Source organism: Gigantopelta aegis, chromosome 14 (assembly GCF_016097555.1).
Source record: "Gigantopelta aegis isolate Gae_Host chromosome 14, Gae_host_genome, whole genome shotgun sequence".
NCBI lineage: Eukaryota > Metazoa > Mollusca > Gastropoda > Neomphalida > Peltospiridae > Gigantopelta > Gigantopelta aegis.
Window position 1 is genome coordinate 37,802,691 of NC_054712.1, and position 22,320 is coordinate 37,825,010.

General features: G+C 37.0%; 1 protein-coding gene and 1 non-coding gene across 2 annotated transcripts; one reads left to right on the top strand and one right to left on the bottom strand.

The window, feature by feature from the left end:
* The first annotated feature begins 50 nt into the window (after positions 1-50).
* On the top strand, positions 51-124 carry Trnan-guu. The gene has a single exon. It is a non-coding gene; the product is annotated as a tRNA-Asn (tRNA).
* A 4,475-nt stretch (positions 125-4,599) lies between these two features.
* Positions 4,600-21,711, bottom strand: LOC121388748 (60S ribosomal protein L14-like). The gene is made up of 5 exons (XM_041520239.1): positions 21,675-21,711; positions 18,385-18,486; positions 12,797-12,991; positions 7,001-7,054; positions 4,600-4,844 (listed from the first exon to the last, which is right to left on the bottom strand). The coding sequence occupies exons 1-5, from the start codon at positions 21,675-21,677 to the stop codon at positions 4,647-4,649; spliced, it is 552 nt and encodes a 183-aa protein (XP_041376173.1). The 5' UTR covers positions 21,678-21,711; the 3' UTR covers positions 4,600-4,646.
* Between the last annotated feature and the right edge of the window lie 609 nt (positions 21,712-22,320).

The following is a 22,320-nucleotide window of genomic DNA, read 5'->3' on the forward strand; positions in this document are numbered from 1 at the left end:
ATCTGTCGTCTGTACCACAAAAACGATAAAATTAAGCTCCATGTTAATACGTCTCTGTGGCGCAATCGGTTAGCGCGTTCGGCTGTTAACCGAAAGGTTGGTGGTTCGAGCCCACCCAGGGACGTTCATTTTTTTCCCCAGCTTTTAATTTTATTATTTTCCCATTTGTTTTTCTTATTTATTTATATGTGCAGATAGGTCTATGGGTTTATTTTTTTTATATAAAATTTAAAAACATAAAGTGTCAGTTGGCAGGATTTTAACGTACTGCACCGATTCGCATGGCATTTTCAAGGCTAACCCGAGTAGACCTACTCAAACGGTAAGAGAGCTAGACGGCCCATTTGGACAGTTATAAACACTCTGATAACTGTCCAAATGTCACATTCAGAGATAGCTCTGTTGTTGCACACGCCTGTTATGGGCGCAGGTGTCGACTTATGCCGGCTCCTGCGTCCAGGACACAAACATACCATTATTATTTATTTATTTACATAGAGTATGAACAAAAAAATCTATATTTATAAATAAAAAAGAGAAAGAAAATGAGCCGTAGCTAGCGGAGGGGGGGGGGGGGGGGGGGGGGGGCAGAAAAAATCCGGAAAGCATTATAGAAACTTAAAGAAAATTCTCTTCTTAACTGTTTAAGGAGTTTTAGACTATGAAGTACTCAGTTGCCCCCCCCCCCCCCACACACACACACAAACAAAAAATCCTAGCTACGGCCCTGTAACATACAGTGTGAGCAACAAATTATTTGATTCTGTGAAGCGGGTGGGGATGGGGATGGGGGTGGATGCGCGGATCCCAAACAATACAATCTTTATTTCTCTATATATGCATAATACAAAGAACACGGCACATTTTAAAACATAAGCATGGAAATGTAAATAAGAACATTTATACAGTCATGTATGGAATAAAGGCATGTTGTGTACCGATAGATAAACATAAGTGAATAAAGGCACGATTGTACATAGCCAAATATAATTATAGATATTAATAAAGTAAAGTTTGTTTTGTTTAACGTCAACACTGGAGCACATTAATTAATCAACGGCTATTGGATGTCAAACATTTGATTATTCTGACTCGTGTGGTCGTCAGAGGAAACCCGCTAATTTTTCCTAATGCAGCGAGGGATCTTTTATATGCACTTTCCCACAGACAGGAAATCACATACCACGGACTTTGACCAGTTGTGGTGCACTGGCTGGAACGAGAAAAAAAAGTCAGTTGAATGGATCCACTGAGGTGATTTGATCCTGCGACACAAGCACCTCAGGCAAGCACTCAACCAACTGATGAGGCAGAGGATCTCGACCAATCTGCTAGTCTGTGTGAAAACATTTCGTAACAAAACGTTTGTTTTGTTTAACGACACCACAAGAGCACATTGATTTATTAATCATCGGCTATTGGATGTCAAACATTTGGTAATTTTGACATACGAGTCTTAGAGAGGAAACCCGCTACATTTTTCCATTAGTAGCAAGGAAATCTTTTATATGCACCATCCCATAAGCAGGATAGCACATACCACGACCTTTGATATACCAGTCGGGGTTCACTGGCTGGAACGAGAAATAGCCCAATGGGCCCGCCGATGGGGATCTATCCTAGACCGACAGCGCGTCAAGTGAGCGCTTTACCACTTGGCTACGTCCCCCCCCCCCCCCCCCCCCCCCCACGGGAAAAAAGGCACATGGGCCAACTCGTCAAAAGGGATCATTCACACACACACACACACCTAAAAGAAAAAGAAGGAAAAAAGGCACATGCATAGCCTATTTTTGGGAGGATAGGTCCTATGCCCCCCCCCCCCCCCCTCCCCCAACACACATTTTTGATCCACCCACGTGGGCGGGACGTAACCTAGTGGTGGGCTCATTTGGGCTATTTCTCGTTCCAGCCAATGCTCCACAACTGGTGTTACAAAGGTCATGGTATGTACTATATAGTAGACAAATAAATTCTGTCTGTGGGATTGTGCATATAAAGGATTCCTTAATGCTAGTTTTTAAACAAAAGTATCCATGGGGTGGCTGCAAGGGCTTTTCGTTTCATTTTTTATTTATTTTTTTATGAGCGTCAACTCGTTAAATAAAACACGTGTATTTTCCCCTCCTTTAGGAGTGGGGCCAGGACGTAACCCAGTGGTAAAGCACTTGCCTGATGCGTGGTCGGGCTAGGATTGATCCCCGTCGGTGGGCCTATTGGGCTATTTCTTGGAGGGTTAGTTGTTAGTGAGAGAGGAGGGTGTAGCGGTCTTACACCAACCCACTGATAACTCGCTCTGGGTTTGAGCCGGTACAGAGCTGCGAATCCTGTACCTACCAGCCTTATGTCTGATGGCCTAACCACAACACCACACTAATTGTATTGGGACTGGGTACGAGCCTGCCTTAGTGCACACCCCATGATCCAGTCACTGTTACACAATTATTTTAACGGTCACCCAGGCCCGTAAGAATATCTGGGGTTGCGCGCTCTTTATTGGGGTTGGAGCCATATGTATTTTTTTTCTTTCTAGCCACGACTGGTATATCAAAAGCCATGGTATGTGCTCTTCTGTCTGTGGAATGTTGCATATTAAAGATCCCTTGCTACTAATGCACAAATGTAGCAGGCTTCCTCTCTGAGACTATGTCAACATTACTAAATATTTTATATCCAACAGCCGATGATTAATAAACAAACTTCTTTATGTAAAGTACGCTATAGGACCCCCCTCCCCCCGCAAAAAATCAAAATCAAATCAAATCAAATCTTGATTTTCGTCTTCACGAGCCTGCAGGCATATTTGAAACTGAGATGACAAAAACCAAAATTAAAAAAAAAAATCAAAAATATCTTTATAGTGTTAAGCCAAAATACGTACATTACAGTAACCGATGTCAAACATTTGGAAACTTTAATATTAATCTTTTGGAGGAAACCTACTACATTTCCCCATTGGTAGCAAGGGATCTTTTATATGCACCATCAAAGATAGGATAACACGTACCACAGCCGTAGATACACCAATCGTGGAGCATTTGCCGGAACGAAAATGTGCCCACCGACTAGGATTGACCCTAAACCGACCGTGCACCTTGAGCACTTTACCACTGAACTACGTCCCACCCCTTATTCCCAATTTAAAAAAACAAACCAGTTTGTTAGTTTTGTTTAGAAAGAAAGAAATATTTTATTTACGGTTATATGGCGTCAGACATATGGTTAAGGACCACACAGATTTTGAGAGGAAACCCGCTGTCGCCACTACATGGGCTACTCTTCCGATTAGCAGCAAGGGATCTTTTATTTGCGCTTCCCACAGGCAGGATAGCACAAACCATGGCCTTTGTTGAACCAGTTATGGATCACTGGTCGGTGCAAGTGGTTTACACCTACCCATTGAGCCTTGCGGAGCACTCACTCAGGGTTTGGAATTGGTATCTGGATTAAAAATCCCATGCCTCTCAACTGGGATCTGAACCCAGTACCTACCAGCCTGTAGACCGATGGCCTACCACGACGCCAGTAGTTTTGTTTAGAGCAAACTGATTTATTAATCATCCACTATCAAACATTTGGTACTTCTGACAGTCCGAGAGGAAACCCGCTACATTTTTCCATTAGTAGCAAGGGATCTTATAATATATATATATGCACCATCCCACAGACAAGATAGCACATACCATGGCCTTTGATACACCAGTCGTGGAGACGTAGCTAGCAAGAGGAGATCTGGTAAACTTCTTAGCTACAACCTCAACTTGACAGATTGACCTTAGACAAACCGTGCATCGTGCGAGTGCTCTACCACATGGCTACGTCCCACCCCTTATGCTCAATTAAGTCTGGTAAAAAAACTACTCGTCAATTATCATAAAACAAAGTTTTAAAATGTATCAAACTCGCTTTTGCAGGTACGTACATGCTTTGTCTTTGTTGGACCATCATTGAAAATTCACTTTGTAAAAAGTAGTCTTGTTTTAACACTACCACGAGAGCACATTTTTATTAATCATCGGCTATTGAATGTCACATTTGGCAATTATGAGTCAGAGGCATGAGACTTATATGCACCATCTCACAGACAGGATAACACATACCACAGCCTTTTATATAGGCTACCAGTCATAGTGCACTGGCTAGAACCAGAAATAACCCAATGGGCCACCGACAACGATCTATCCAAGACTAACGGTATACTAAACAAGGTTTTTACCACTGGGCTAACTCCTGTTCCAATTCAATTTGTAAGCCAGTTTTTACTAGTATATGTATGTATGGAAGTTATGATAATGGGAAGGGGCATGCTGGTAGATTTTAAAATATTTTCTGAGCACATTTCACATTTCTATCTGGTGGTGGGGCGTGTGTGTGTGTGTGTGTGTTGTTTAGTTTCTAATAGTTGAATAAAAAGATGGAACTTAATACCCACAAAATATGCAACTATAATTTGAGAGGGGGGTTTGAGGTGGCATGCTGGCATATTTAAAATATTTTCTTAGTGCATTTCACATTTCTATCCGAGGTTGAATAAAAATAATAGAACAGGAAGGCAACTCCATACCCACAAAATGTGTAAACAATGCAAAAACTACTTTGTTCCGAATTGGAGCACTTTATTACATAGCAACCAATGTCAATCACATTTATTTCTTCGATTTTTTTTCAGATTTCTCCTGTTTCTTAGATTTCTGCGATTTCTCTGGTTTCGCAGATTTTTGTGATTTCTCTGGTTTCGCAGATTTTCCTGCTTTCTTGGCAAGCTTCTTTGTTTTTGGCTTTGGAGGGTTTTTCCTTGCCGTTTTTCTCAGCTTCCCATACTCAATGTTAATCATACGGTTTCTCTGCAAGTAATATATTAAATATATCAATCACACACAAAAATAGAAAAAAAGTAAACATACAATTATAATTTTTAATCTATCTTAACAATACTGATAAATTTGATGCAATAATTTCTTTATACAACTGATTTAGGGTTTTTCTCTTCCATCTGCAATTTCATTGTTTTAGTTACTGAATGCAAATTAAATGTATAAATCACAAGGTCATTTGCTTTAAAGTATTTGGAAATTTAAATTTTTTGAAAATAACATTTAATTATAGCTAACATAACTAACTGCATTATCATTTCTAAAAACATTAAAACCTATCAATTTAAAACTGGAATTTAATTAATATACAAACTTAGTTTTAAATTAGTGAAGTCAGAAAGCAAAGCAAAAAAAAAAAAATAATAATAATAATTTAATACTAAAAAATCCCACCATTAGGGGTCAAATAAACAGTTGTTACTTTACACAAAAATGACAATATGAAGACTGGTTCTGCATATTTCTAAAGTAGATGTCCCATAATACGCACATTTTAAAAAGCTGTTGGCCCCAGTTATTAGATTATTTTTACTGTTTATGTTTTAACGTATCTCAAATTCAGCATGCAGATGTTTATAATAGCTTAAACATAATTTTCTGTTAAACCAAAAATGAATGTACCTCTAAAACGGAGGTCAGCAATTTTAAAGGGACATACTCTAGTTTTTAGACACCAATGTATATTTTTGACAATTATAGCCGTTTTTGGAAACTGAAATCATACTTTAGTTAACATTTTATGGTTTAGATGATCAATTTCCATACATTGTAAGTTTTTTTGGTCATCCTGGTGTTTTTAATATAAACAAAATTCATTTCTCATATTTTTAAAAATGCACGTACGTCTGAGAGGTAACAGTTATGGAGTCGAGTTTTAGTCTATTTTACCATTTCAAAGTCACAGACTCATGTTTCACTCAATTGTAACTTTATCCAAATGTGTTTCAGGTTTGTAGATTAATTAAACTTAGTGTTAATTTTCACAGGTTGAAACTAGGATCTGTCCCTTTAAGAATGTGATAGTAATTCTTTTTAAAATAAGAAAAGCCACAGGATGTCACCGAAACAATGGTTTCCAGTAGTGTGTTAGTAGCATATTGTCAAAATCACTGACATAATGATTATTAATTCCCTGGTGATTTCACATATTTGTAACATAATCCAACATTACAATGATTTAACTGAAAAACAATTTCCAATGCAGGGTTTCTGCCAGAGGGTAAAACGGGTATGGCGCCATACCCACATTTTTTTTTTTTTTTTTTTTTTTTTTTTAATAAGTTAACCTTTTGATAAAATTAATTACTCTCCTCATTACTATATGATTTTCTTGACCCAAACCCTAAACCTAACCCATTTTCTTTCTGGGGTTTTTTCTTTGGCATGACTAGCATTACATTTTACGTAATATTTTTAAATGGCCATCTTATCCATGCAATTTATTTTTATCAGAACATGTTTCTCAACTCGTCAAATACTGATAATCTGTCAAACACTTTATCCGTTAATGACTTGGATCAGGGCTTCTAGATTATGGTAGCCCCACTCCCATGGCTAGTGATATTCAATGTTGGGCTAGTAAATAACTACTATTGCCTTGCCTGACAGGGCTTCTAGATTATGGTAGCCCCACTCCCATGGCTAGTGATATTCAATGTTGGGCTAGTAAACAACTACTACTGCCATGCCAGACAGGGCTTCTAGATTATGGTAGCCCCACTCCCATGGCTAGTGATATTCAGCTAGTGGGCTAAAAACTACTACTCCATCCGAACAAAAAAAAATGCTGCAGTTAAGTCTATTTTGTAAATATATCTATATCTTGCCCGCCCCCTCTCTCCCCCCCCCCCCCCCCCCCCCCCCCCCCCCCCATATATGTTAGTTTTTTAAAGCTCTATCTCCATCTTTAGGTGACATATCCAATTATTACTATTAATTAGTAAAATTGTATTAACTTAAAGTAAAGTAGGGCTAGTGAAATTTTAATCATGGCAAGTAATTATTTTTAAATCACTGATTCCCATGGCTAGTGGATTTTATAAAAATTGTAGAAGCCCTGCTTGGATGTACTATTTTGCGTTATATCGGTGCACCACTTGGTAAACCTGAACATCTGAAATACTTACCGCTTGTTTAGCTTTCATCAGCTTGAAACGATCGAAGTCTGTCATGGCAGCCTTCTGCAAAAAATAAATTGGATGCAAATTAAGAAATAGCTTACAAGTATCACCAGAGTAGAAAATATCACTTACCTTTTATCCTAGTTCCTAGTTGAGTTTACAAACACAACGTTGGGTACCTGTAAACAGGGGTGCAGAAAGTACTCGCTAACTTGCCAAATGCAAGTAAAAGTTCTCATGGACAGTTGAAAAATGCAACTATCAGTCCAACTGGCAATCTGTCTTTTTCTGACCGACGGTATTTTGTTTCATTATATAAATTTTGAAATAATGTAAATCTATATGTATGAAAGAACTGTAAAAAAAACCCCGTCTTTATTAGAATATTTCAAAATATATATATATATATCATTTGATGCGAAGACTGCATATTATTATTGAACATTAATATATTGTTCTATAAGCTGGTGGACTAGTATACATAAATTCGGGCAGGCTAGTAAATTTTAGTTGGTTCTAGTCCAGCAGGCTAGTGAAATATTTTTCATTTCTGTACCCCAGTGTACAATTTAAAAGATGCTAGTCCCCCAGGCCAGTTACATTCCAATGTGATTACTACATGGTTTTTTGTTCAATATCGATCATAAGTTAAAGTCAGTTTTTTAAAGATACCACTATAGCACATTGATTTATTGGATGTCAATAACCTACTCACAGGTTGTGGCCATATCTCAGATCATAAACTGTCAGCAGTAATAATCTGACGGCAATTCCTATCATGAAAGGTTCATCATTAATATGGCCGCTATGTTACTTAAAATCAACTCGGGTTATAGCCCAGTGATGCGTGGTGGTCGGTCTAGGAGTGATCCTCGTCATGGGCCCATTTAGCTATTTCTCCTTCCAGCCAGTGCACCGTCACCGCTATATTAAAGGCTGTGATATACATGTGTGCTATCCTGTATGTGGTATGGGTGCATACAAAAAGATCCCTTGCTATTAATGACAAAATGTAGCGGGTTTGCTCTTTAAGTAAAGTAGTGTTTCTTTTATTTAACGACGCCTCTAGAGCACGCTGATTTTTATCTTATCATCGGACATCAAACATATGGTCATTATGGCATATTTCTTTAGAGGAAACCCGCTGCCACCACATAGGATACTCTTTCCGATAAGCAGCAAGGGATCTTTTATATGCACTTTCCCAGACAGGACAGCACATACCACATACTTTAATGAATCAGTTGTGGACCACTGGTTGGAACGGTTGCTCTTTAAGATTATACGTGAAAATTACCAAATGTTTGACATCCAATAGCCGATGATTAATAAATCATTGTCCTCTACTGGTGTAGTTAAACAAAATAACCTTTAAAAATCCCTTGGGTTAAAGGAAATTTCCCTTAATTTGTAGCCCATATGACATATTTACTCATATCTTGCTGTTAAAATAAACAAAAACCATCCAGTCTTTTTTTTTTCTCTGTTTCAATGCACACCATTGATGACAACACTATATCCCCCCCCCCCCCCCCCCCCACCACACACACACACCTTCAAAGTGTCAAGCCTAAGTATGGTTTTCCATGACCACCCTACATTCTGGAATGTTTAACCCACTCACAGATTATGGCCATATTTCAGATTTTAAAATTGTCAGCAGTAATAATATGACGGCAATTCCTATCATGAAAGGTTCATCATTAATATGGCCGCTATGTTACTTACAATCGATGGTCATGGGCCCAATGGGCTATTTCTCGTTCCAGCCAGTGCACCATGATTACTATATTAAAGGCTGCGATATATATATACATGTGTGCTATCATGTGCACACAAAAAATCACTTGTTACTAGTGGTGGGAATTGGGTTGGATTTTCATGTTTGTTATGGCAGACAAAGCACTTTGGGGGCACTTTTGACAATTTTCAGGGCACTTTTTTTGCATTAAAGACAAAAACAACAATTGAAATGAACATAAATATAATTAATGTTCTTGCTTTAATAAATGAATGGCAAAATATATTTATAACGGATATTTTTATTAATTAATAATATATTTTTTTAGTGTTTTATCAAGGCAATTTTAGAATTAATTATTGAAAAAGGCTCGTTTAATCTCAGGGCAGCATGGTGCTGATTAAGGCATGATGGTGCTAGACTATTGAGGCATGGTGCTGCACCATGCTAAAATAAGCTAGGGAAAACACTATTGATTGGTTAGTTGAACCAACCAACCGACCATCAGTTATAATCAGTTGTTGACATTTTAAACCTTTTTTTTTTTTTACTAGACGTTAAAAATATTTAAGTTTGTTTGATTACTGACAGCGTATTGTTACTCGGGATATCTAATGGATACAAAAAATAAGAATAAAAGTACTATACTATATATGTAAAATTGTCAATTTTATTTTTTATCCGAAAATAAACTTTCTTTTCAAGTTTTCAAAGAACTTCTTGTTCTTTTTTTTTTCTCTTTCTTTTTTAAAATCATCATGTTCACATGCTCAGGCGAAAGTTGCGACCTTTTCTTGCCGACGAGGTTTCAGCCATGCTGAAAACTCAATCAATAAATAGTATTGAGGAAACACACGGATCTCGCAAGTTGAAAACAGAACGCTCAATTACCCAACTCGACTTTATCCTTCGTTAAATAAATATAAAATAAATTAGCACAAAATTTATTTAAATAAATTTATTGTAGGGTATAATGTAATGCAAAATGGTAACGCCTCATAAACATTATTATTTCACAGATCAATTCACAAATAATACAGAGTTGAAATTTGTAGTTGATGTTTTTATAGATACTATTCGGGTCATTTCAACAATTTCCATAGCATAAAGTACATATATGTTTGGTTATATCAATTACCAGAAATTGTAATCGATTAGTCAGAATTTAGATTCCACCAACCAATCTTTGATTATTCCAATTAATCGTATCCTCACTACTTGTTACTAATGATAAAATGTAGTGGGTTCCTCTTTAAGACTATACATCAAAATTATTAAATATCTGACATCCAATAGCTGATAATTAATAAATCCATGTGCTCTAGTGGTGTCATTAAACAAAACAAACCAACTTTTAACAAGTCCCCTGTGTCAAAGGAAATTTTCATTAATTTGTATTAACGATGTATTCATTCTTATCTTGCTTTAAAAAACCCATAAAACATTCAGTCTTATTTGTTTTCTCCACATCGGTTGATAGCACTATTTATTACCCATATGGGCTCAAATATACGGGGTAATATTTTTTCGATCTCTGCACAGTGTGCAGATTGCTTCTATAGTCACTGATTGGCTGGCTTTAAAAAGACAAGATTTGATTGGCAATTACATACTGCATTTGTCAAACTATTACTACGAACTTCAAATATTTTTTTACGATACGAACATTTACGGATTTAAAAATCAAAATATATGTACAACTGTTTAAAAAAAAAATTTTTTTATTATTTTGACTGGTTTTTTTGGGAACTATTCTTTGGTGGATACTGTTGGGTGTGCACCGGTAACGGCGCATATGAATATATTGTTATGGCTGGTAGAGCTTGTTAGTTGTTACAGCAGCGAGGAGAAAGTAAATATACTTTTAAAATCGTTAAAGATTGACAATGGGTAATAAAGAGAATAACCAACTCACTACGAGGAATTACGGATTATCTGTCCCTCGTGAATTAATGCTGTAAAACCCTCGCCAGAGGCTCGGGTTTACAACATTAATTCACTCGGGACAGATAATCCGTAATATCTCGTAGCTCGTTAGTTATTCTCTAAATATTCCCTCCCCCACCACCATCAGCGTGTAAAATCTCAGTATGATTTTTTATGACCACCCTAGGTCCAGGAATGTTTAATCCAACATTACCACCTACATGAATTATGGCCACATTTCAGATTTAAAATAATTATCAGCAGTAATAATCTGACGGCAATTCCTATCATGAAAGGGTTCATCATTAATATGGCCGCTGTCACTTATAATCAACTTGGAACCTCCTATGGAGCAACAGCAAGCTGTGTATGGATACAATGTCTGGTAGAAGATTGTTAAAAGTCTGTTTTTGTTTAACACCGCTAGAGCACATATATTTATTAATCGTCAGCTACTGGGTGTCAAACATTTTGTAATTTTGACATACAGTCTTAGAAAGGAAACCCGCTACATTTTTTCATTAGTAGCAAGGAATCTTTTGTATGCACCATCCCAAACAGGAATGCACATACCACAGCCTTTGACCAGTTGTGGTGTACTGGTTGGAACAAGAAAAAAATTAAATAAACAAGCTTGTTTAAAAAAAGAAAAGAAAAAAAGTTGATTTGTTCAACACCACCACTAGAGCACATTGATCTTTTATTAATCATCGGCTATTGGATGTCAAACATATGGTCATTTTGACAGTCAGAGAGAGGAAACCCGCTACATTTTCCCATTAGTAGCAAGGAATCTTTTATATGCACCATCCCACAGACAGGAAAGCACATACCACAGTCTTTGACCAGTTGTAGTGTACTGGTTGGAACGAGAGAAAAAATAAAAAAATAAAAAATAAACAAGCTTGTTAAAAAGCTGTTTGGATTAGAGCTGCCTTGTACAGATATGAGAGCTGGAATAGGTTTGGTTTTGTGTTGATTTATTAATCATCAGCTATTGGATGTTTAAAAACATTTTAATATTCTGACTTCAGGGGAAAACCACTCCATTTTCCCCATTTATTTAGCAGCATAGGATCTTTTATATCACACCCAAATTCACCAGGGGTAATTAAGTGCACTACTATGCATATCAAGATGTATATATTTACATTGTAAGCCATATCTCAGATTAAGAATTATCAACAGCAGTGGTCTGACGGCAATTCCTATCATGAAAGGTTCATCATTAATATGGCTAACAAGCTAATACCAGGAGTTGGAAATTGGTGAACTGTAAAAAAAAAGAGAGGAAATTTAGAGAGGTCCCGGAAATTCTTGAAATCCTAGGTTAAAATCTGTGCCATCCAACACATTTTGGAGGAAAGGACAATTAAAATGCGAGGAAACGCAATGTTCCATGAGAGGAAAACAGCTGATCCGAGGAGAATTACCATCCCTGTTATATGCACTTTCCCACAGACAGGATAGCACAAACCACTGCCTTTTATATACCAGCCATGGAGTATTGGCTGTAACGAGAAATAGCCCAATGGGCCCACCGACAGGGATCGATCCCAAACCGATGGCGCATCAGGCGAGCACTTTACCACTGGACTACATCCCGACCCTACTGTGATGTAAAGCCAGGGCTAGCACTGGAAAGATATTTTGCTTAGCCATTTTTAACATATGTAGAATGAATGAATGAATGTTTAACGACATCCCAGCACAAAAATAACAGATCGGCTATTGGGGGTCAAATACGTTAAATACATCAAGATAATTTTCATTTAAAATAAATACACACACACAATTATTTCCTTAAAAAAAAATTCTGAAGTAGCTAATTTAAAGAAAATTTTATTAGCCAAATACTAAATGTTGTAGCCACATTGTATGAAAATCAGGGGCCTAGCTTGGATTTTCAGGTGGTATGCAGACTTTTTCAGTGATGGAATAAAACAGAGCATACACGCATTTTACATCATATATTTTAATAATAAATACAAATATTTATTATCTGAGGTGGTACGCAGCTGCGTACTTGCATATATGGAAGCTAGGCCCCTGAAAATTAACAAAAGGCTAATTTGGCAATAAGCCGGGCGAGCCCTGAAAGCTGGCAAGTCGTGTTATTATACAAGCAGCCAAACCTTGTTTTTGTTTTCTATCTTCTTGGCCCATGTGGTCTGCGCCCACTTCTCACTGATCTGGTTCTTGTCCCAGGCTTTCTTCACGGTCCTCGTGCGTGACCCTGGCCCAAGTCTCAGTGTGAACTGGGTCAGGTGCAGAGCCTTGAAGTTGATGTCTTTACGGTGCACGTTAGTGCATGGTCCATCTACAAGAGCCTGTGAAAAAAAACAAAAACAAGAGTATTGGTGAGGTACATAAGCTGGTAAAAAGTAGGTCACCGTGACCTAGTTATAGAGGAATTTCATGTTTTTTGTCAAATATGATTTATATCTCACCAAGTGAAGTTTGCAATCACATCTCACAAGTGTGATATGATCGCAAAACTTCACCAGATGAAATATAAATCAATTTGACAAAAAACTTGAAATTATCTATTTATTATATAACTTTTGGCAATTTACCTTTATTTTTAAGATGCCAGCAGCAAAATAGTTTCGGCTTTCTTACAGTGAAGATAACACTTTCTACAGTGACGATAACACATTTTAGAGTGAAAGAGTGAAATTTTCACTCTAAAATGTGTTATTGTCACTGAATGACTGATAACACTTTTATTTCACTGATATTTTAAGATTATTTCACTAAATGTTATATAATAATGTGCAATACACCGCCATCCCAAGTTGAACATGAATGCAAGGTTTGATGATTTTATATGAATTGATGAGAAAGATATGCTCTAGAAATGGAAGTTTATGGATAGACAGATGGACGGACAACACCATACCAGAATACGATCCAGAAGAGATCAGTCATTACGTTTTACATTTTATAAGTGATGGTAAACTTTTTTTTATTCAAGGACACCACTAGAGCGCATTGATTTATTAACCATCAGTTTTTTTTTTTTTTTGTTTTTTTTTTCTCTTTCACAATTTAGACCAATAGTCCAGTCTGTAAGATAAAATGAGCTGTTTTTTCCAGTTCGCCTCTCTTTCCATAGAGTTTGGTGTGTATGGCAGTTTCGATTGGCCACTCAGCTTGTCTCAGGTCTTGATGAATTGGACACGCCTGTAAGATGTGTTCTGCTGTTTGGTCTTCCAGGCCACAACTGCAGGTTGGTGTTGCTGCAAGTTTAAACTTTCTGAACATGTGAGCATTCAGTCGGTTGTGGCCTGTCCGGAGTCTCAACAGAGTTACTTGTTCCAAGCGACTGAGAAGGTGGTAATCATCTTGTTCTGTCTGGGTCTGTTGGCTGCCTTTATCAAGGTTTTCTTCTCTGAGAAGCTAATGTTGTTGCTGGGCTGTACATGATTAGCTCCTAGCTTGGCTAGCCTGTCTGCTTCCTCATTTCCTGGAATCCCACAATGTGCTGGGATCCACTGTAGAGCTACTCGTCTTTCCTTTGCTACCTCTTGCATGGCTTCATTCAGGTGAGGAAGTTTTTCCCCTTGCAAGGCTTGTAGGACTGAGAGAGCATCTGTGAGGAAGACAACTTGTTGACAGTCTTCTTTTGCATCCTTGATCATTGTAGCAGCCTGAATAAGTGCATGGGTTTCTGCAATGTAGTTGGAACTGTGGGTGCCGGTTGGTACTTTTGCAGTTAGGGTATTTCTTGATTAACCATCAGTTAAATTGGATGTCAAACTATGTCTTAGAGAGGAAAGCTACTACATTTTTTACATTAGTAGCAAGGGATCTTTTATATGCACCATCCCACAGACAAGATAGCACATACCACGGCCTTTGATATACCAGTTGTGGTGCACTGGCTGGAATGAGATACAGCCCAATGGGCCTTTTCAGTGATGGATGCTACAAATCCAGGTACATACACGTAACCTTTTTTTTAAATATTATATTCACTAAATTTGCTATCACAGGGTACAAGTCTAGTTCTACACGAGTCTTTTTTTTTTTCATAAATTAAATTTAGGATGTCAATTACATGGCCATACAGGTTACGCAAAAGGAAATGTTTGTAATGTAAATTTTAAATTTAAAGAGGAAGCATGTTGCTGCCAGACGCACTACTATTAAAAAGCAGCATGGAATATTTTATACAAACTTCCCGAGAGCCAAAACAAAGAGTACATACAATGCTCTTCGATATATCCGTAATAGGCATAAGCCGTGACAGGAACACACCCAAATTCACCAGGGGTAATTAAGTGCACTACCATGCATATCAAGATGTACATGTACTTAACATTGTAAGCCATATCTCAGATTAAGAATTATCAACAGCAGTGGTCTGACGGCAATTCCTATCATGAAAGGTTCATCATTAATATGGCTAACAAGTTAATATCCGGGGTGGGAAATTGGTAAACTGTAAAAAAAAGAAAAAAAAGAAGAGGGTTTCTAGAGCGGTCCGGGAAATTCTTGAAATCCTAGGTTAAAATCTGTGTTATCTGACACATTTTGGAGGAAAGGACGATTAAAATGCGAGGAAATGCAATGTTCCATGAGAGGAAAACAGCTGATCCAAGGAGAATTCCCACCCCTGTAATATATTTAAACAGTCTGCATCAGTTAAGTGTTACAGGAGAAAATAAAAAGGTCAGTAGATAACATACGGTATTCAGCTATAGGTGTAGGCGATTTTATATACGGTACAGTGAGGTAAATAAGTATTAACCAGGGATTTATCCAGGCATTCTGTAGTATGGAATATCAGCCCCAACCCAAATGAAAGAGGTACTGAAAATTCCCAATTTGAAGTGTAAATATTTTTGTAAAAGTTTTATGTCTGTTCTGATCAAATTAATGTACAAATGACCAGTGTAAAAAAAAAAAAAAATTAAAATCACAAAACAAAACTTCACAATTATGACTGTGATGATGTTCTCAATCATGGGACATGGGAGAAGTCGTACATAAATCACTGTAACCATTAACAGTAGGCAGCTGTGGAGGTTACAGTAGCCATAGAAAAAGGCAGTCTCTCTCACTCAATAAACACTGTAGCCATTAACAAGACTGAATGGCATTTCAAACCTGGTACGTGTACAAACCAAAAAGGCCTCTGACTATTAGAAATTTGCGTAAACCATTTACAGGTTAAACAAAAACAAATTTTGGCAACCCATTGTTTTATGAAACTTATTATGGCCATGTCAATGGCATTCAAAATTTAATAACTAAACAAAAAATATATTATGAAAAATTATATTTGTGCAAGAGAAGTTTCTGATACATGTACTTGAAACAACTTTGTTATTTAATACCATCACACTCTGTTTCAGAGACAAAAATACAGGTACCATACTAGTTTTAGTTTGGATCTCCACGAGTACGGGTCGAGTCCAGCAAGACTCGAGTCCGTCCACAGGTCTTAAGTACCTGTACAAGGTGGAAAATAATGATCACCTATAATACAATGGACAATAATTTCAGCAGTAGATAATCAAGATATAAGTTACACAATAATTATATGATCATGTGCTAGTTTATGGATTTAATCTGGCCGGCCGTCTGTCACAATATTGAACGTATCAATCTGGTTTGTAAATGCAAATACAATGGCAAGATTTGGCATCCATGTTCAGCGCTGGAATTAAGATGCATAATGCTATTTTACTTTATTCCTTAATTTTATCATCATCTAGTGTAAGTGTTGAGTACTCGGGTCTGAGTCAAGTTTGACCCTCGAGGTCCTAGTTTTAGTTAAAAAGCTCCTTATGGTTGGTATGAAATGTATAACACTTTAACAGAATTAGAATGAAGTGAAACACATTTATGTAACTATATCCATAAACAGATCTACGTATACAGGTGTAACCAGACAATCAACATTTATAGACATGTACATACAAATGTACATTTAATTCGGCCATATCTCAGATCATAAATTGTCAACAGTAATAATCTGACGGCAATTCCTATCATGAAAGAGTTCATCATTAATGTGGCCGCTATATCAATTGAAATAATGAGCACGAGTTAATGTTCAAGAAAAATTAATTAACCAGATTCTTTATTAAACATAGGAAAGGAAAGGAAATGTTTAATTTAATGACGCACTCAACACATTTTACTTATGGTTATATGGCGTCAGACATATGGTTAAGGACCACACAGATATTGAGAGAGAAAACCGGCTGTCGCCATGCCATGAGCTACTCTTTGATTAACAGCAAGGGATCTTTTATATGCACCATCCTACAGACAGGGTAGTATATACCACGGTCTTTGCTACACCAGTTGTGGAGCACTGGCTGGAACGAGAAATAGCCCAATGGTCCACTGATGGGGATCGATCCAAGACCAACCGCCCATCAAGCGAACGCTATACCACTGGGCTATGCCCCCACCCCCCAAACAGATACAACTGCTGCAATTGTCTATGAAAATCAGTAATTGGAAGGATAACACATGGGGTGTGGTGGCCTTACACTGGACTCCCCCACCCCAAAAAAACCCCAACCCCACTACTGTGTAGATAGCCAGCCAGCCACCATTAGCTAAGGCTATATATATATACATATATACACATGGCCGCGATATATATAGCCATTTCTATATTAGCTGACAATGATGGAAGCTTCTTTTGCCATTGTATTTGTAGAATTCAATCTTTGTACACAATATTTTTTGTGTGTGTATAGTACAAATACAAAAAAAACAAAAAACAAGCAATCAGAACAATTGGAAACTGCATGTTATAGTGCTACAAATGTAAATGAATGGATTTTCTGAATTCTGACATTTTATTAAATGATCAACCCCCAAACTTTTAACATGCATTGTAATAATTTTCTGTATCACAACTGTCAAACAACATTCAGTTGTCAGTGTTTCATTCTATTACATATTTTTCTTGTCAGACTTTGAATAACTTTCAAGACTAGCTCTATCATTCGCCAAACTAACGAATTGCGAATTTTAAATACAACTGGCAAATTTCATATAATGTTTTTTTAAATAATGGTAATTTCTGCAATTTTAAAAGTTAAATAGCACACCCAGAGCTAGCTTGATTTTAAACAAAGTTCTGTACATGGACTTGCCGAGCATTAAAAACCACACAACTAAATAGGAAGCAACAATATTTTTTACTTAACAACGAAAGTGGAAACCTCATCGAATAAACAGGTCAGGACATCACTAACGTATACATAGATCTGAATGAAAACCATGTCGCCATATCTCAGTTTTGAAAATGTCAGCACTTTCACTCTGACGGCAATTCCTATCATAAAAGGCTCATCATTGATATGGACGACATTCAGTTTGTTTCAGTTATTATCATTATTTCGAAAATAAAAGCAATTTAATTTTTATTATTATTTACATTTACTTCTTAAAATACTAAAAAGCCAAGTGATAATTCCCTGCTCCCCTCTACACTGACCTGTTTTAGGAGCATGGCAAATTGATCTCCTTGCAATAAACTGTTTTTAAAATGAATTTCAATAAACTTTGCAAGATTGTTCATCTAGCATTTTAGGGGAGTGACCTTCAGTTCACCTTATTGTGCTCTTGGTGAAGACTGACATTGTTTTTGTTTTTTTAAATCACAGCTTGCACAATGTACTAATACTGGGTAGTCTTTTTAGAATGCACAGTACATTTATATGTACATATATGCATCCAGTCTACTTACTCGGTTCTGGTCAATGACGTTGACAATAGTACAAAGTTTTCCCTTGTCCGGTCCATGAGCAATGAAGGCAACGCGGCCCAACTCCACTTGCCTTTCAAAAACCTGACAAAAAAAAAAAAATTATATAGTAAATTATAAGACAATTTATTAGTACACTCGATGTAATTTATGGTTTCTCCCAAAACTTCCACATACTCCGAGACACTCCTACCAAGGGCTTCTAGAATATTTATAAAATCCACTAGCCATGCAATTTGCGATTTTGAAAATGTACCAGCTATAATTAAAAATTTACTAGTCCTACTTTTAAGTTAATACAATTTTACTAAATAATAGTAAAAATAGGATACGTCACCTAAAGAAAGAGATATAGCTTAAAAACAACATTGGAGGGTGGGGGATTTGGCAGGATATTCATATTTGCAAGCCTTTGGGCATGGCAATAGCAGTTATTTACTAGCCCAACATCGAATACCACTAGCCATGGGAGTGGGGTTATCGTAACCTAGAAGCCCTGCCCACCCCAACCTGAAACTGGGCTTAATTTATATATGACATGTATAAACACCAATTCTATTTGTAATTCACAAGCTAGGAATTCAAATATATAGCCTTCAGGTAGCCAGGGTTTCCGTCGGAGGGTAAAACGCCATTCCCCAAAAATATGATTTGGGTATGGTGCCATACCAAATTTGTTTGTGAAGAATTTATTTTTTAAAGTTGACCTTTTGACATTACTGATTCTTTATCATTACTGTATGATTTTCTTAACCCTAACCCTAAACGTAACCCGTTTTCTTTATGGAGGAGGCCCCCCCCCCCCCCCCCCCCCATTGACAGTGTTTGCATTCAGCACACATTGTAACAATTCAATTCCATAGCATATACCCAAATATTTCTTTCTGGCAGAAACCCTGGTAGCATAATTAGGACAGAAAGATATCCACCTATTACACCCCCAAATTATAAAGAGGGAACCTCACCCTAACCCTAAATGTAACTGAAACTAACCTCAACCAATAAGGGGAAACGTTCAGATATTTTGTCAGGATCTTTTATATGAATCATCCCCGAGGCAGGATAGTACAAACATGTACTATGGCCTTGATTACACCAGTTGTGGAACACTGGCTGGGAATGAGAATTAGCCCAGTGGGCCCACTAACACTGTACAGTGTTCGAAATAAGCACGAAAAGAGTACCACTATTGGGGTATTGTATTAACCATATGAACTGGGTATTGCATTAAACACTACAAACGATGTAGTGCTAGGCCTGGATTCGAACTCCAGACCATCGGGACTGTAGCCGACCACTGTATCCACTCGACCATGCAGTGGATCAACAAGTGAAACTGCATTTTAATACTTATAAATCTTTTGACGGAATGAATGGAACGTGTACGGAATAAAACGAAGATTTAGTCCCATGATGCCTCATTCTGTCTTCTGTGCTATATTTCTTCCAAAAGCACCATCAAAAGCACCCGTGTGGAAGAAATTTTATACAGAATAGTCAAAATGTCTAATTTTTCAAAGGCAAAACATAGCGATACTGGATTACGAAATATAAACTTCATGTTGGTTTTACAGAACAAATTGTTTTAAAATATATTGTATATAACTATCGCTAACCCTAACCTTAAACTAATTCCAAGAAATATTTCTTTAAAATAGAGGTGGGGAAAATACGGCACTTTTGCCAGTGCCAACCTTTAAAGGAGAGGACAATTAAGGCATTTGGCCTGGTATGCATATTCAACAATATATAATGCACATTAGTGCTTAATATCAACACGTATAATCGTATAGTTAATTAATAAAACGGTTAAATGTGACGACTATTATATATAACGGGGGCAGCCATTTTGTACCATCTCAGTGAGTACGCCCTCTGGCGAGCTGGTGGTTACGTAATACTTAACGCGTCACGTCAGGAATGAGCCATAGAACTAGAGAAACACAATCTACCTGGTTTTTGCAGGATGATAAATAGTCATACATTGCAATGTTCTGTAATAATACACATCCCAGTAAGCCAACAGTAAGTATATCCAGCACTATATATATTATTTTTCAATACCAAATAAAATACCATTGTGAAAGTGGCTACACAACAAGTCGAAATAATTAACAATGTTTTGCCCATGCATTAACCTACGTACTGAAATGATACACGGAGTGTTTTCTTAGTTAATTGGTCTATGCTGTTAGTTGCTTCTACCTTTGATTCCTGATTGGCAGGTGTGTATTTGATTGGTAACCAATTAATTGACGCTGTCTAGACACAAAAATACATACCAGTATTGTGGAATATTACCTGTCGCCCCTAAAATTGTAATGGACATGGTTTATTACTGTAAATAGTTCTGTAAAACTATTGATTAAGTAGATTTTTCCATCTAAAAACACAGAACTGACCAATTACGTAGTCCCAAAGAAAAGAAAATTATCACTTGGGTATTGTAGGTTATCGTTTTTGCTCCAACGTAGCATATCAATAGACGTAATAGTGTAAATTTTTCCTTTGGATTATTAAACAGAGAAAAACACTATAACCCCATTTTTTTCCGTTAATGCAACTTGAAATATATTTAGTTAAATAGTTTATTATATTATTACGTCATTTATGCTGTTTTACAAGTCAGGTTGATCAAAGAGAAGCGCCTTGTCGAAAATTACTGCTTTTGTTTACACTGTACATACAGGAGATGGTCAGGAGCTGACGTCACTTCGCCCCAAGCTATCCCACCGGACGTCACAAAAACGAAACAAAATGGCTGCCCCCAGTTAGCAGGAATAATCATGTTTTTTTATTAACTCTAAAATTACGCATTTTTCATTTGCTAAAGTGTCAGTATGTGTTGGTGGTCCGGGTATACATCTTTCCAACACATAAGGCTCTTGTTGGAGTTGACCCTACCTTTAAGTGGCCAATTTAATTTTTTTTTAAATTAGTCAAATGCTAAATGTTCTAGCCACTTTTCATGAAAATTAACAAATGGCTAATTTGGCAATGGAGCCCAGGTTAATTATTCATTTTATTGGCCAAATGTTTGGCTCAATCTGTTTAGTTTATTTCCTGCATTATTTTCTAAATTTCTGTTTTACACCACGAACAACTTAAAAGTAGTTTATTAAGTATTATTCTACACAGTTTGACTTTATTTAGTTAAAAAATATCCATTGATAGTAATAAATAGAATGTCCTTTTATTGTCTGTATTACAATCTGTCCATAATATTTCAAGTAAATATAATTTATTTGGAAAATGTTAGCACATGGCCTCACCATGATGGAGTCGGTGTGTAAAAAGGGTTAACTGGTCTTCTTCAGAAACGCGCATCAACATTTATAATCACAATGGACCAGGCGCCAGTCCATACCACGATTACGATTGCACTACACAAATTCAATTTCCATTCATAAAATTAATAACATTGAAAGTTAAAGTTTGTTTTATTTAACGACACCACTAGAGCACACTGTGACTGATGCCAGAAATTCGGTAAACGTTATTAGTAGTCTTCAAAGGAATTCCGCTACATTTATCTATTAACATCAAGGGGTATTTTTTAATCACTTTCCCATAGACAGAATGTTCAGCATATACCACGGCATTTGATATACTAATTTTGAGGCAGAGATTGAGACGGTACCCCCCCCCCCCAACACACACACACACACACACACACACACACACACACAAACACAAACGCGCACATATTAAGTGAAGCTACGTCCCGGAGCTGTGGGGCACGGGCAGCTGAACTGTCATGGGCCCTGACTGAGTTATAATTGTATTCTTTGCACCGTGTGGCGGGATGTAGCCCAGTGGTAAAGCTATCGCTCGATGCGCTGTCGGTCTGTGATCGATTCCCATCGGTGAGTCCATTGGGTTATTTCTCGTTCCAGCTAGTACACCACGACTTGTATA

What these genes read in the sequence shown, in the direction of transcription:
- LOC121388748 (XM_041520239.1), bottom strand. An exon ending in ACGTCATTGACCAGAACCGA is followed by an intron (nt 12,992 to 18,384) that starts GTAAGTAGACTG and finishes TTTTTTTCACAG; the next exon opens with GCTCTTGTAGATGGACCATG. An exon ending in TGATGAAAGCTAAACAAGCG is followed by an intron (nt 4,845 to 7,000) that starts GTAAGTATTTCA and finishes TATTACTTGCAG; the next exon opens with AGAAACCGTATGATTAACAT.